Source organism: Pygocentrus nattereri, chromosome 24 (assembly GCF_015220715.1).
Source record: "Pygocentrus nattereri isolate fPygNat1 chromosome 24, fPygNat1.pri, whole genome shotgun sequence".
Classification (NCBI taxonomy): Eukaryota; Metazoa; Chordata; class Actinopteri; order Characiformes; family Serrasalmidae; genus Pygocentrus; species Pygocentrus nattereri.
The window spans coordinates 24,229,121-24,246,125 of record NC_051234.1 but is presented as its reverse complement, the minus strand read 5'-3'; the positions used below and the strand labels follow the sequence as shown (position 1 = coordinate 24,246,125).

The window sequence follows — 17,005 nt, the reverse complement described above, 5'->3', positions numbered from 1 at the left end:
TTATGAATAGAATCGGTGACAAAGGGCAGCCCTGACGGAGTCCAACTCTCACTGGGAAAAAGTCTGACTTACTGCCGGCCATGCGAACCAAGCTCCTGCTTTGTTTGTACAGGGCCTGAATGGCTCGTAGCAAAGAGCCATGTACCCCATACTCCCGAAGCACCTCCCACAGAATACCCCGGGGAACACAGTCGAATGCCTTCTCCAAATCCACAAAGCACATGTGGACTGGTTGGGCAAACTCCCATGAACCCTCGAGAATCCTGGAGAGGGTAAAGAGTTGGTCCAGTGTTCCACGACCAGGGCGGAACCCGCACTGCTCCTCCTGAATCCGAGGTTCGACTATAAGCCGGACTCTCTTCTCCAGTACCCTTGCATAGACCTTACCAGGGAGGCTGAGGAGTGTGATTCCCCTGTAGTTGGAACACACCCTCCGGTCCCCCTTTTTAAAAAGAGGCACCACCACCCCAGTCTGCCAATCAAGTGGCACCACCCCCGATGTCCATGCAATGTTGAAAAGGCATGTCAGCCAAGACAGCCCCACAACATCCAGAGCCTTGAGGAACTCGGGACGGATCTCATCCACCCCTGCAGCCCTGCCGCCAAGGAGCTTTTTAACTACCTTAGCGACTTCGGCCTCAGTAATGGACAAGCCTATTCCCGTGTCCCCAGACTCTGCCTCCTCACTGGAGAACATGTTGGTGGGATTGAGAAGGTCCTCAAAGTATTCCTTCCACCGCCCAATGACGTCTTCAGTCGAAGTCAGCAGCACACCATCTCCACTATATACAGTGCTAGTGGCACACTGCTTTCCCCTTCTGAGTCGCCTGACGGTTTGCCAGAATCTTTTCGGAGCCGACTTAAAGTCACTTTCCAAGGCCTCACCGAACTCTTCCCACACCCGGGTTTTTGCCTTGGCAACGACTGAAGCCGCAGATCGCTTGGCCTGTCGATACCTGCCAGCTGCCTCTGGTGTCCTACAGGCCAACCATGTCCGGTAGGACTCCTTCTTCAGCTTGACGGCATCTCTCACCTGGGGTGTCCACCACCGGGTTCGAGGATTACCGCCCCGACAGGCACCAACTACATTGCGACCACAGCTACAGTCAGCCGCTTCAACAATGGAGGAGCGGAACATGGCCCATTCTGAGTCAATGTCCCCCACCTCCCCCGATATCTGGTCAAAGTTCTGATGGAGGTGTGAGTTGAAGATCAATCTGACAGGTTCTTCTGCCAGACGTTCCCAGCAAACCCTCACTATACGTTTGGGCTTGCCTGGTCTGACTGGCATCTTCCCCCACCACCTGATCCAACTCACCACCAGGTGGTGATCAGTTGACAGCTCAGCTCCTCTCTTTACCCGAGTGTCCAGTACACATGGCCGCAAGTCCGCTGACACGACTACAAAGTCAATCATTGAACTGCGGCCTAGGGTGTCCTGGTGCCATGTGCACTTATGGACATCCTTGTGTTCAAACATGGTGTTCGTTATGGACAAACTGTGGTTTGCACAGAAGTCCAAAAACTGAACACCACTCGGGTTCAGATCAGAGAGGCCATTCCTCCCAATCACACCCCTCCAGGTCTTACTGTCGTTGCCCACGTGAGCGTTGAAGTCCCCCAGTAGGACAATCGAGTCTCCAGGAGGAGCACTTTCAAGCACCCCTTCCAAGGACTCTATGAAGGCTGGGTATTCTGAACTGCTGTTCGGTGCATAAGCACAGACAACAGTCAGGACCCGTTCCCCAACCTGAAGGCGTAGGGAAGCTACCCTCTCGTCCACCGGGGAAAACCCCAACATACAGGCGCCGAGTCGAGGGGCTATGAGAAAGCCCACACCTGCCCGCCGCCTCTCACCATGGGCAACTCCAGAAAAGAAAAAAGTCCAGCCCCTCTCAAGGAGATTGGACCCAGAGCCCAAGCTGTGTGTTAAGGTGAGCCCGACTATATCTAGCCGGTATCTCTCGACCTCGCGCACCAACTCAGGCTCCTTCCCCGCCAGTGAGGTAACGTTCCAAGTTCCAAAAGCCAGTTTTAGCAACCGAGGATCAGAACGCCAAGGCCCACGCCTTCGGACACTGCCCGATCCACAATGCACCGCACCCCTACTACTGCCCCTCCCATCGGTGGTGGGTCGATGGGAGGGGGGACTCATGTAGCTCCTTCGGGCTGGGCCCGGCCGGGCACCATGAGTGAATGCCCGGCCACCAGACGCTCGCTGGCGAGCCCCTCCCCCAGGCCTGGCTCCAGGGTGGGGCCCCGGTAACCCTGATCCGGGCAGGGTACACGAGTCCTGCTTTGTTGTCCTCATAGGGGTGGTTATGGACCCCGAGCACAACCATCATTGCAAAATGTTTTTTGCATGTTGCATGCGGTTACACATTTCCAACAGAGAGGTCTAAATCTGCAAAACTTACTTAGTGTAGTTATAACTATTCACAACACACTTTGCACAGCACGTGGAAAGATAATAACATAGATTTTCAGTCTGACAAAAAAAATCTTGCATGTATATTAAAGAAAACCTGGTACATGAGATCTGCTCTGAATATAATATATAGGTAATGCTGTAGGGTAAGGTTCTGTAATTCTCACATGTGGTGCTTGAATCTTGACAATATCGTTTATCATGATAAATCTAATGATCATCATTTGTCTAAATTTACATTATCATCCACTTTTGCTGTATCATCTCAGCATTACTAAGATTTTACCTTTCAGATTCCAAATACTTCAAATTTTTGAGTTTTTGTTGTTTTAATTGAAATCTGACATACACGTTGCCTCTCTTTTCCAGGCAGCATCATCAGAGGACGCAACTGCAGATCTTCTAAAGCTAAACAATGAAAGATGCAATGACTCTGTCTTTGCTAATCCCCCTGTCACACCCACCTGTGCCTCAGAGTCACCTATGGCAACCACACCAACATCACCAGCCTCTGGCAGTGACACACCCACTTCTTCTGTGCCCAGGAGGAGAGCAGGTAGATCCAGACCTCGACCAATCTCGGATTACGGCCAGCTGGTTTGTAGGAAGTATTCTATACCTGAAGAGGAAATGGAACTTCAGGCAGAGGAGATGGACTACACTTCTCAGGAGGACTGCAACAGTAATGAGAGATGCCCTGAAAGGGGCAACCAAGAGAATGGTTATGTGAATGTACATTTCGATAACAAGAAGACACGACCCATTTCGGTTATTGGAGGAGTGGATCTGTTTGCCTCTCCTGATGATAAAGAAGACACTGATAGTCTCCCTTCTGTAAGCTCTTATTCACTTTTAGTCCTGTTGAGTTGGAGGTATATTCCCATGTTTTAACCTAATCTGTATTGGCTATGTCTCCATAGTGCTGTCGATTACTACAGAAAACCTGTTGACTCAAAACTCAGTTATACTAGAAACCATTGGGCAGTTCTGTGTGTAAACCTTCGAAATGTGAGACTGTATAATGTGAGTTGGAAACTCCAATCATTATACTCAGCAATCCGATACAGTAAAGGTCATGAGACATAGTAGAAAATGTCTTTCCTGAGGTGGTGCTCAGCTGTGAATTTTTATCCAATTTTCCAATACTGGAAGAAGAACAAAGTTTTCAGGTATCCATGGCAATCAGGTCTAACCTATAAAAACTGCACTCACACCACAGATTCTTCCTTATAGCAAACTATCCCATGTCTGAAAAAAATACAGAAATTTTTTGACTGAGAAATTGATGAGTTTTCTGCAGGGCTGAGCCAAACAGCATTTCACAGGCAACAAATACTTGGGAATATTTCCGAACAAGTACTTGAATACTTGTTATCAAAATCACCACTTAACAACAATATTTGGAGCATTTTTAGTCATCTGTCCAATTTTAATTGTGTGCTATGCACATTTAAACAAAAGGCTTTCGGTCTACTGCATTTAAAATAACCATTTACAAAAATATGATTTTCGTAATAGTGTGTTGGTTTCATAGCAGCTCCTGCGCTGTACATATGGTGTGAAGAGGCTGCTGTTCTCTGATACAGCCAGAAAATCATAACTGTGAGTTGGTCTACCTGTCTGTGCTGTCAACCTGCTGTAAAACTGTTTAATTGGGGGAGAAAAAGTAGCAAGAAGAGCTGGTATTCCCACCTGAAGCAGTTACGGACAGAGCCTAGTCAGGTGCCACGTGAATAGGATGTTGGGTTGATAAAGATAACTGTATTTACATATTTAAGATGATTCATCAAACCTCTCACACATCCGTGGGATACCAACCTCTTATCACACTCTTTACACTGAGCTCTTTTATATTGTCTGATAATTTAAGTCATTTCGTCCTGTCTGAGTCACCAATTAGCTTCGTTGTTCAAATGGACAGTGTGCAGTTGGTTGTGCTCTGAGACAAGGTGAAGCGGATGCCTGACAGCTAAACCAGCAATCATTTTTCATTTTCAGCTATAATTTTCTATAAGGTCACTTTTGGAACAAAACTTTGTGCCTCCAATAAAGAAGCTTAACAGGATTTTCTTAAATTTTAGTATAAGTAGCGTAGTGATTTTATTCAAAGTGATTTTGAACCATTTTGGTTGGGACTGTTCATGATAAAATTTTGACATGGTGTAAAGAACAGTTGGCTTTTTCAGATTATGTTAAAAAATGATAATCGACAAAAATGGAGATGCATGGTTTTGTTCCAACAGTGACAATATAATAACAGTAAGTGTTCTATTTAAAGGCTTTTGTTGATGAAATTTAGGCCATCATTTCTTTCAAATACTAAATACAGAAATAAATGGCATTATGATGAATACTCATTCTGGCCAACCCTGGTTTTATACAACAAATGTCCCTGATGAAAACCAGCAACTCCTCTTTGGCTTCTATGATGAGCAGGTTTGAGGTCAACTGCCTGTCCTGCTTTTTTCAAAATTCAGTGAAATGTTTTCAAATTTGTGTCTTTTGATAATTGACCATATGCTACACATGTGGCAAATAGAGATTAGGCTAAAGAATACTGAAGTATTCCTTTAACTTTTTTGTTTGTTTGTTTTAACTGGTAAATCTGATCAAATTGATTAAAAACAGCACCTGATGCATTCCGTTAAATCCCATCATGCTTTATTCAGCTTTCAGTACTTTAAGTACCTTATACTTGCACAGTTTGCACAAATAATCTTTAAAGAATGCACAGGAATTTGCTGCCAGTCTAAAAGAGGTCTTATGTTTTTGCCTCATAGACATCTTAAATTCCTAATGATCTGTGCAGTACATTGATTGTTTTCTTTAGTTTGGAGTACATCATGTTCTCTCCTTTACTGTACAGATTGCATTATACTCATGACATCAACTGGTTGGGCATTTGTTCAGCTCTTTTGGTGCATTCAGGTCAATCCAGATTTACTGTTTTACAAGCTTCCAGCAGGAAATGCAGCTCTGAGTTGTTCTGAGTCATAATTACCAGCAAGAAAACAAGTCAAGAAAATGTAGCCCAGGCTTTGTGGCTCACTCTCATTTCCTCATGCCACTAACAGTGCACAACTAAAATTTACTGCAGTTCTCCATAACATTAAATACAAGTGGACAAGTCTTTAAGGGAAAAACGGATAACATTCTTATAATTCCTTCTTAGAAAGCAAAGGAACCCACTGAACTCATCACAGCAAGTAAGCAGTCAAAAGAAAACTTTAGGAGAATAACTGGAAAAATCAGTTGTGTCTGTTTGCTAAAGAGGACCTGAGTTGATCTGCTATGTATTTGTATTAGGGCAGAATGCCATATTTACTCATTCTTGGGTTGATGTCCTGTTCAGAACAGTCATTGAACCCTCTCTTTGGACATGAACCATGGGGAAAGGTTTTAAAGTCTCTGATGTTTCTGTCTTGTAGCGCGTTCCTCGGCCCCCTTTGCCCTCTCATGGCGTTCCACCTTACAGGGCAGTGTCTGCCCGTCTGCGCCCCTGCGTCTTCTCCCAGAGCACCCCCACAGGGTTGGACAGGGTGGGACGCCACCAACTGCATAGAATCCTCAGTGGTAAGTTTGTGTGTGTCTGTGTGAGAAGTATATCGCTGTTGTCGGAAGAAAACCTTGCATCTCCAAAATGACAACTTCACAGGAAAAGGAAAAAAATACTTTAGTTTTAATGTAAGTCAAAGTAAGCAGATGATATTCCAAGTCATTTTGGACCATTTCCTTTGGTCTATTCTTCATGAAATTTATACGTAATCTAAAGGGCAACCGGTGTTTTCAAATTATTTCAAAAACTGAAAAATAAAAATGGAGATGCAAGGTTTTCTTCCAGCAGCAGTGATATAAGGATGTTGTGCAAAGTTTTAGGCCATGTGAGACATTGATACGTAACATTTATTCATTTGGGAAGTCTTCATTTATTTGTTGAAAAATCTTTTAATTTAGAATAAATACAAATAAACAGTACCTATGGTTATTTTCAAACTTCTCCTGGAGGAAGTCCAGTGTTGACAGTTACCATTTAGTTTATCTAATCAGACATTCATTAAATTAAATCAGGGGTGCTGCTTTCAAATTCAATTGCTGGAGTGCAGTGTACCTAAGTGTGTACTTTTATCCAAGATATCCATCATTTTATTGAAAACAAGATGCTTTGTTACTTTTTTGTTACTAGTTTTTGAGTTTCTAGCTACATTACATTATCTTTTTTTCTCATTTAACTTAGTGGATAATTTACATAGAATGGAATGTGTTCAAATGTGGGAGACAGCGTTACATGACTCGTCAACCTGTATATGCACACGCAGCTCACTCTGCTCGATCTTCTGGTCCATCTATGTGCAAATGAGCTAAACAGCAACTAATTAGATTGTTGACATGTGGCACGATTGTGTTGTACGCTGTGTCATACACTAAAGATTCAAGACTAGAGTGCACACTTTATGGTAACGGCTGGAAAGACAACTCTGACTCTAGTGACATGCATAAAGCATGCAGCCAACAGTTGGCAAAGGAAACTCTTTGTCTCGCTATAAAGAAAATGCAGCATTAACTTAAACTCTGCATGGTTACAGCAGGTTGTGAAATAAACTATATTGCCAAAAGTATTCACTCAGCCATCCAAATCATTGAATTCAGGTGTTCCAATCACTTCCATGGCAACAGGTGTATAAAACTAAGCACCTAGGCCTGCAAACTGCTTCTACACAGATTAGTGAAAGAATGGGTCACTGTCATGAGCTCAGTGAATTCCAGCGTGGTGCCGTGATCGGACGCCAGCTGTATAACAAGTCCAGTGGTGAAATTTCCTCACTACTAAATATTCCACAGTCAACTGTCAGTGATATTATAACAAAGTAGAAGTGATTGGGAACGACAGCAACTCAGCCATGAAGTGGTCGGCCACGTAAAATGACAGAGTGGGGTCAGCGGATACTGAGGTGCATAGTGCGCAGAGGTTGCCAACCTTCTGCAGAGTCGGTCATTACAGACCTCCAAACTTCATGTGGCCTTCAGATTAGCTAAAGAACAGCATAGAGAGCTTCATGGAATGAGTTTCCAAGGCCGAGCAGCTGCATTCAAGCCTTACATCACCAAGAGCAATGCAAGGCGTCGAATGCAGTGGTGTAAAGTGCCACCACTGGACTTTTCCATCTGGCAATCCGATGGATGAGTCTGGCTTTGGTGGTTGCCAGGAGACCGGTACTTGTCTGACTGCATTGTGCCAAGTGTAAAGTTTGGTGGAGGGGGGGATTATGGTGTGGGGTTGTTTTTCAGGAGTTGTGCTCAGCCCCTTCATTCCAGTGAGAGGAACTCGTAATGCTTCAGTAATGCATCAGCAGACCAAGAGGTTTTGGACAATTGAGCTCCCAACTTTTTGGGAACAGTTTGGGGATGGCCTGTTCCTGTTCTAACATGACTGCACACCAGTGCACAACCTAAAAACACCCAACCTAAAACAAGCACACATAGGTCTTTATTACACTCAGATTATTAGTTATATTTAGCAGTTATTACTAAACATTTCTAGAATGTGTGGATGCTGCAGCCCCCTCAGCACCCCCAATCTTACACCATGTAGCACAATTGCGAATCTAAAGAGCCAAATTTCAGGCGACAAAATATATCTTGGACAGTCACTTATATTTGGGGTAAAATTGTTTCACCAAACCACTTGATGTGTTGGTGTTTATGCTGTGCAGAAGGAAGCTCGTATGGCTGTCCAGGACAGGACGACAGTGTAAGTGAGGAGGACGGCAGTTTTGATGAGCTTACTGAAGGAACACCATATCTGCAGCCAGAGGTCGATCTGTCAACTCTCAACCAGGTCAGTGAACAGGCGTTACAGTCTGTGTTCATGTATGTGTGCGTGTGTGTACGTGATCTCTCCATATCAGCAGTTTAAAGCTAGTCGATGCTTGTTGTTTCAGGAGTCCTTATGTACACTGCATCTGTGAATCTATGTATTGATGACTGCAACAATTCACTAAGCCCTTAGAATAGTTCATCAAATGTTCGCCAGTTAACCTCCAAGTTCATTATTTGGTTATTAATCTTAAGAATTGTTATCTAGTAACTACTATAGAATGCTCAGTTACTTGTAGGGCTGCACAATATTTTTTTTGTATCATAACCGTGATACAAGTTTCCATGATAAACACATGATGAATTTAATCTGTTCCATCGAGATGATTAAATAGATTAAATTACCTCATACATGTAACACCAGAGATATGCCGTGTCATTTACCAGCACAAACCATTAGAAGTCTAACGAGTGCTTCCCTGTGCTGGGGTTGAACCCTGCCCTTCCACATGAGGGGCGAGTAACTTAACTAAAAGGTTGTTTACACACCTACACAGCTCAAAGACTGCTCCATCTTGAACCACAAACCTGTAAAAACACATTAGACATAAGATTGTTCTCACAGTCAGTAATTGTATTTTAAGTGTGCATGGCAGTAATGGCTACTATTACAACAAATTCGTTGAATAATCAAAGAAATGATTCGTTCTTGTGTGCCAATAAAACAATAAATACATATGTATTTTGGAGCATTTGTAGAAAAGAAAATATTGAGGTGATGCTGGGAGTTTCTCAGCCTTTCAGTGCCTTTGATTATTGTGTTCTGAGGTAAATAACTGTTAATATTTCATTCCTATTTATTTTGAACAAAAGTGAATGGTGATTTTGTATTTGTATCTTTGCTTCAAGGTGATGTTAGTTAGATTTTTGTTTCTGTGTCTTACCTCTGTGTATTTGTTGAACTGTTATCGGGCATAGTTGATCCTATATGCTGCTGTTATATACAATCTGAAATAGTGTATGCTGTACTTTCAGTATGATACAGTTGTAGCAAATGAGGACTTTTTCAGTACAGCAAAAATAAGGAGTACCTAAAAATGGGCCTTATTTCAGTATATTAATGTAAGCTTATACAATGTAACCCTGTATAGTTTAACTTTTAAATTAAAATGAAATCTCCCTTTCTATCCACTCTGCAGTACATCAAGTCAGGCCATGCTGTGTACGCTGAGGCCTTGTGGGACCACGTCACGATGGGTGAACAGGAGTTGGCCTTTAAGGCCGGGGATGTAATCCGGGTGCTGGATGCCCAGGAGCAGGACTGGTGGTGGGGGATGGTGGGTGAGCGTGAGGCCTGGTTCCCCTCCAGCTTTGTGCGAGTAAGTGTCGAATAGGCTACACTCAGACCCCCTTAGAGTAATGACTGTGAAACAAAGCCCTTCTCAAACACAGCTCGGCGCAGCAGCCACCGTAAGCCATGGAAACTCGGCCTGAATGGCCGCTGCGGCTGAGTTAAGAGGGCATTGTAGGAGCGTCACCATGGTTACACGTATTGATTGGCAGGTGCTGGGGGAGGGGGACCCTGGGAACTGTGATCTTTCTATAGGAACTTTGGGTGGTACTGTACATTCTGTCTCATATTGAAGTGTGTGTGGTTTACTTTGAAGCACAGAGGGTCTGTCAAGCTAAAAAAGGGACACTAAATTTAAGTGTCTTAAATAGAAGATTTCTCAATGCTTATCAAATGTCTTCAGTTTAGTTATGAATCTTCAGGAAGCAATTAATTGCATCATAAAATCTCACATTCCACCTTGTTTGTTTTTACTCGTTCAGAATTATTTTTGAAAAATGACATAGAAGTTCAGACTGTTTACCTGTTAGTGGAAAATAAAACAGTACACAATTTTAGGTGGATTTTATGTTTACAAATGGCCAGATAGTTTTACTTTTTTCATTCAACTTTTTTATAATTAGTTTTTAACATTTAACATTTTTTTTTAATTGACATTGCCTTCAGATTGATGGATTTCTACAGTGGTACTGTAAGATTGAGTAAATTTAGGTTCTGATCGGCTAAAGTAATGTGATGTGATGTTGTATGGTAGGTGCGTGTGAATCAGGAGGATTCAGGCAGTGAAAGTGTGGAGAGTTCTCTGGATCAGGAGGAGCCGCTGTCTAAAGAGCCCCGCAGCCAGAGCTCTGAGCACCGAAAGCAGATGAGGGCCAATGTGGTCCAGGAGATTATGAACACAGAGCGCGTTTACATCAAACATCTCCGAGACATTTGTGAGGTGGGACCTTATCACCTACCTATCAGAGAGATGGTGATCAATTTTTTAGAATTACCACATCTTTTACATTATAACAATGTGACTCACTTGATGTGAGCCTCTTTGTTAGAAATCCTTTAATTCCCTGTCTAGGCCTTGAAGGGTGAAAGAGTTTGTATATGTAAATATAATTCAAGTCTTAAAACATACCGTTCATAGAGCACATACTGTATATGGGTACATACATTCGTATAGAAAGGTTTAAAACCCCTGTTGACATAAAATGTTTTATTGATTTTCTAAAGGAAAATAAGTTAACACATGCTCTACAGGTTTTATTTGACATATTGGGGAAAAAATTAACTTAAATTTTAAAATCCATACATTTTGCACAGGCTGCAATTTTTTTCCCAGTATGTTAAATTCAGCAAATAGGCAGAAATTGTTAGAAAATGTGTTTCTTTATAAAGGATGGATTTTTGTATTTTGTAATGTATTTTTACTTGGAATTTGACCAGGGGCACCCAAACTTTTGCACACAGCTGTATAACTGTTATTCAGCCTACAGCAGTTTAGCTCCGCCCATTCCCATTGATGTTATAAGGAGTGTTTAAGCTCAGACTGCTTTTTGAATGAGACACAAAACAGGGCACTCAATCAAAACAAAGTTCATTAACATACATCAGTCTTAACACAACTAAGTGTAATTCTGAGTGACAGTGAGATGTTGAAAAAAAGTTCATGTAAAAACTGGGTACATAAAAACACACATACTTTATAAGTGGATCTCATGTCAAAAATAATATGCAAGACAATGTAGGATGTGGGCCCTTTAAGACATAAGAGGCCAGTTTCTCAGACCCAGCAAAACAATATCCATGTCTGGAGAAACTGGCTGTACTCAGTAAGCTTGCTTGCTGCCTACTGCTGCCCTCTGCTGGCCCATCTGAAATGACAGTGAGGATCAGTGGAGGAAATTAGCATAACAGTCACATTATTACTTCAGTGGCTCACACTGACAAGGTTTGTTCATTATTGTTGATCTCCTCATTTGTTTATAGGGGTATATCCGTCAGTGCAGGAAACACCCAGATATGTTTACAGAAGCACAGCTTAAGACAATCTTCAGCAACATTGAAGAGATCTACAAGTTCCAACGAAAGTTCCTCAAAGATCTAGAAAAGAAATACAACAAAGAAAACCCTCATCTGAGCGAGATAGGCTCCTGCTTCCTTCAGCAGGTGGGCTACTCACACATACTGTATATACATACAGATAAATCATTACTTTAGGGTTTTTTTTTTAACATTTAAACGTACTAAAAATACTAAAATTGATGTTATTTCTCACACACTTATCTTATTCTGCCTCTCTCCATTAGGGTGATGGCTTCTCTATATACTCTGAATACTGTAACACGCACCCAGCAGCATGTGTAGAGCTGCAGCGTCTGATGAAGCAGGGACGTTACAAGCACTTCTTTGAGGCCTGTCGTCTCCTGCAGCAGATGATAGACATTTCAATCGCTGGTTTCCTGCTTACGCCTGTGCAAAAAATCTGCAAATATCCTCTCCAGCTGGGCGAGCTACTCAAATACACACCTAAAGACCACAGGTAACACACACAGCAACATTAACATTGTTGAGTCTGCACAATATGGACAAATGTACTATATCACAGCATATTGCGAATGCACTTATGCCTTGTATATAGACCATTGTACCAAATGGTCCAGTTCCACAATAAAAAATATATTAAAAATCAAGTATTCAGACTTTTGAGAGATTTATTTAAACAAGTAACTTAAATAACTTTTATTTTAGAAAATATGTTCCCCATTTTCATATTATAAAAGAAAGTTGTTTTTTTTTTTTGTTTTTTTTTTTTTGCAAGAAGTGAGGTTAAGGACCAGTCCCATTTCTTCTTTTTACCCCTACCCCTTGTTTTTAGAGTGTCACTCTAAACCCTTGGAATGGAGTTACAAGGAGTAGTGGTTGAAATCTTGCCCTACGAAATTTCAAAATACAAGAAGCAATGCTAACACGCTACTAGTGCTGCTCTGCAGGCGACTCGGCCGGTCTTTAGTGATAGCAGAAAAGGGAAAAGTTCAGCACCTCACTGCTGGGCTTTAGTTTCATTTATGGTAACATGCTTTCAAAGAGAGGCTATAAGACAATTATTTATTGAAATCAGATATTCTTGTTTGAAGTTTCCCATTCCAGTTACATTCCGGTGCTTTAGGCGTCAACACTGCTGGACTATTTAAGGTGGAACGGGAAAATTAGCTAGCTAGCTACAGAGACAGTAGCATATTTTTAGCTATTTTTATGCTTGTTACAAACAATAACGACCATAATACATCGATACGACAAGTTAATACAGTGGTTATCGTAATTTTTTAACAATTAAAATACTTACATTTATGGGCTTCTTTGGTCACTCGCGCAGCCATCTTGCTGAATTTTCTTTTCTCATAACACTCCGTTTGGAGTGAGCCACTGAAAAACCTCCATTTGGAGGGCCATGTAGCCCTAACACTTCACCCTACCCCTCTATTTCAACAAAAATTGGGACACCCTAATCCTAGACATGAACGTGCAAAACAGAGGGCTAAGGGCCAAGTGGTAGGGGCAAGGGGTACAATGGGATTGGGCCTAAATCCCCATCCTTTCTGGCCACATGATTAGCAGCACTACCACAAATAATTTTCTGCAATTTGTTTCAATTAAACATATTCTCTGATTGTTTGGTAGTGACAAAATGGGATGTTTAGTCATTTATTTTAATAAAATAAACATAATTAAGGCACAGAGTCACTCAAAGCAAAATTATTTTAATTTAAAATCCATCTCAGACTTAAGAGTCTGATGTGTGTTTACAGCTCTGACTTTGAACCAATTCAGTAAAATGATCCTATATTGGTATAATGTAATATAGTGGTTGGTTTACCAGTAAGGGTCCTTGGGCAAGACTCTTAAAGCTACTTTCAGCTTTCTTGGTAACATGATTTAAAACTATTAGTTGGTTCGGTAAGAGAGTCTACACAATTTGGAAATGTATATTAAAAACATTAGTGATTTATTGATATGACAGTTTGTTAGAGGGCTTTTTCAATGGCATATGAACTGATGCACAGGCACTTACTGCCATACCTGACAATAAGAACATAATCATGATGTGCAAAACATGATTTATAATCAGTTCTTTTGTTGCTGTTAATATATCATCCAGCAAATACTCATTCACTGTGTCTGCCGTTCAAGTGCATTAAATAAACTGGAAACGAATAGTCAGTCAAACAGGAAATTCTTTTGTGGAGGATCACTAATGTGGTAAGGATACTCATATGGCAGTGCTGCTTTTTTGCTTGCTTCAGTGACTATGAGGGAGTGTGCAATGCCCATGAGGCCATGAAGAATGTGGCCAGTCTGATCAATGAGAGGAAGAGAAGGCTGGAGAGTATCGACACCATCGCCCACTGGCAGGTGGCCATTCTAGATTGGGAGGTGAGTTGTTAGATAAATTTCTGCATGATGACACAGTTCTGACTGACTTTTTGTATGTTTGGGAATAGTGCTGTACATGTAACCAAACGAGATGGCTCTCTGGCTCCAAATGTTTCTGTTAGTTTTCCTACACCAGTTCTTTTAACGTTTAAGGGCAAATTTTCTGCTGTGAATGGAGCACAGGATAAACAAGAGTACATCAGTTACAGTGAGTTGAGATGCATGAGTTTTTAAGAAGCAGCTGTTCTTTGTTAGCTATATTTGCACAGTGCTTTGATGGAGCTAGTCTTTAACTGAGTTTGAATGCCTTGTCCTTAGTCTTCACTTCATTTACAGTAAGTTACCAAAATTGTAATTGTACTCAGATTACTTACACAGTGGCTTCAAAATGTTTTTACCATATGACCAAATTATTGTTATATTGTCTCTCCATCTCTTTATACATAGTACATAGTGTACTGTATAATAGTATGGTGCATTTTTGAGTTTTCCCCTAATATTTGCTTAATTATAACAATCTGCACTGGAAATACTTATGATATTTACAGAATTTGTTCTAAAATGCTGAATCACCTGTCTGTCCTGTTTATCTGTCTGCGTTTTTTCTGTAGGGCGAGGATGTATTGTCGCGGAGCTCAGAGCTGATTCATTCGGGTGAACTGACGCGGGTAGTGCGGGCCGGTAAGACACAGCAGCGCAGCTTCTTCCTGTTCGACCATCAGCTGGTTTTCTGTAAGAAGGATGTGCTGCGGCGGGACCTGCTGCACTACAGAGGTTGTCTGGATACTGACCATGTGGAGCTAGTGGAGCTGCCGGATGGACGGCATCCAGACCTGGGCTCGCTTCGGAACGCCTTCGCCCTGCGCCATGCGGAAAACCTGGAGGTGCTGTGCGTGCTGTGCTGCAGGAAGGCCCAGGACAAGCAGCGCTGGCTGCAGGCATTCGCCCGCGAGCGCAGGCGTGTGAAGGAAGACCAGGAGATTGGTGAGTCTCAGAAGGGTTAACAGAGACAGGAATATTTTAGGGTCATATTTTAACATGTCTTTCTTAACTGTAATGGAACATCTGCTGCTGTTAAGTTTAGTTTCGCCTGTTTTTGGATGAGTAGAATCCAGATTTTCTTAGATAGCTTCTTTTTAGAACAGCTCTAAAAGTTCTGAATGGATTCAGCGCTGAAATTATCAATATTAATAAGTTAGTAATGTACTGATTATTTTAACAATTATTTGAGTAGTAATTTTTTAAAATACCAAAAAAAATTGACTTATCTGGACAACAACCAACGACTCATTGCCTTTAAAAAAAATCCAGAATACTTTGTTGTATAGATAATCTAGGAAGCCGTTAAAGGGGAATTTCACAATTTCACCAATTATCTGCATTATTCAATCATTCAGATGTAAGCAAAGCCATTCAGAGTGGTTTGATGAGAAATGCTTAATTGCAGAGAAACTTAGATTTATGTACAGTAGTGGTGACAGGAAGCGGGTTGCGATGTCTGCAACACATTTCATTTACTATCCAAAACCAGTAAACCTCTACATGTCTTCCATTTTTATATGGAATGTTGATAATGGTGAAATAGTGATGGATCTGAAAACTTAATTTTTCCTCTTTAGTGTTGTACTTCTCAACCATGAATAGATTTTAAAAAGATAATAGATAATAAAAAGAATAAATAAAAAAAAAAGTCATTTATATTTTGTAAGTTTTCATTGTAAACTTTTCTCTTTTTTTGTAAATCAGGTTTGATGGATTAACTATAACAGTCCTAAATAAGGTTTCCCCTGAAGTCTACATACTTAATGTAAGCAGTCTATGAGGAACTTTATCTGTGAGGTAGAATGTGGGAAGAATTGGTCACGTATGTGTGCTAATACACGTCACTCTTTGTCTCTTACAGGGATGGAGATTAGTGAAACACAAAGGAAGCAAGCAATTCAAAATGCCAGAAAATCAAAGCAAGGCAAGCTGAAAAGTAAGGACAAGTCACTTTTTAATATATTGCTGTTGTTGGAAGAAAAACCTGCATCTCCAAATTAAAAAAAAAATTATTTTTATGAACTTTTCTCGGTTTTTGACATAATTTGAAAATCCCTCTTACCCTTTACATTCGATGTGAATTTCATGATAATTGGACTAAAACAAATGGGGGGTGGGGGTCTGGTTCCATTGATTTACATTAAAAGTAAAATAGCTTTTTTTTATTTTTCCCTTCTCCTGTTTTGTAATATTGTAATATTACAATTAAACCGAATTGACATTTAATGTGTGTGTCCTTTTTTTTCCCTAGACATTAATTACTCTGGCCACCCCGTCCCTCTCCATCACCAACCCCTGCACCCACTCCACCAGCGCCATGTTACCGTGCCAACCAGTATCCCACAGCAACAGGTCTTCTCCTTAGCAGAGCCAAAGCGTAAACCCTCCCATCTGTGGTACACCTTCACGCGCACAGCCCTGTTCAGAAAATGAGAACTGTCAAAACTCCGGTAACATGAAGGTGCCTCATATGCAGCTCTGGTGCCAGTGATGAAGACCCAGAGAGGAAGAGGGCAACATGTTAATGAACTCTGAATGTATGTTTATGTATGTGCTTGTATGTGTTAAAGTGCCTGTAAATACATATAAGACTCGCTGAAAAGCCTCCAGTCATTCTCACTTCATGTATGTGAGGTGGAGGATAAAGCGAGAGACCGTGCACAAGTCTTAGTGCCAAAAGTGTTTTCTTACAGTGTGTGTGTCGCTGGTGTGGTGAAGTGCTGCTTCTGTTGATTTTTCTCGTCCTGTTCGCCACATCAAAATGTGTTGAAGACAATGATGCATATTCATCATGCTACATGCCTTTATTGTATAGTTGTATCTTTTTATGTAAGGCTGGAACCTTTTTAGACCGCTCTTTAGGCAACCCAGACCATAACACTAATAAAATAACCCTGTTCTGTAAATGAACACCTGTATGAATGTCTTTCATACATTAATTCACT

The 17,005-nt window shown here is 41.3% G+C and overlaps 1 protein-coding gene across 1 annotated transcript in view; it reads left to right on the top strand.

Moving 5' to 3' along the window:
* The window catches only part of spata13 (spermatogenesis associated 13), a 30,749-nt gene extending 13,779 nt beyond the window's left edge, over positions 1 to 16,970 (top strand). The window contains exons 5-15 of the mRNA XM_017722132.2: positions 2,798 to 3,262; positions 5,857 to 6,001; positions 8,140 to 8,264; positions 9,442 to 9,621; positions 10,348 to 10,533; positions 11,574 to 11,753; positions 11,894 to 12,126; positions 13,889 to 14,018; positions 14,630 to 15,002; positions 15,922 to 15,996; positions 16,312 to 16,970. Coding sequence (XP_017577621.1) covers positions 2,798 to 3,262; positions 5,857 to 6,001; positions 8,140 to 8,264; positions 9,442 to 9,621; positions 10,348 to 10,533; positions 11,574 to 11,753; positions 11,894 to 12,126; positions 13,889 to 14,018; positions 14,630 to 15,002; positions 15,922 to 15,996; positions 16,312 to 16,493 — 2,274 coding nt within the window. The 3' untranslated portion in view covers positions 16,494 to 16,970. The remainder of the gene's footprint in view (positions 1 to 2,797; positions 3,263 to 5,856; positions 6,002 to 8,139; positions 8,265 to 9,441; positions 9,622 to 10,347; positions 10,534 to 11,573; positions 11,754 to 11,893; positions 12,127 to 13,888; positions 14,019 to 14,629; positions 15,003 to 15,921; positions 15,997 to 16,311) is intronic.
* The last annotated feature ends 35 nt before the right edge of the window (positions 16,971 to 17,005 follow it).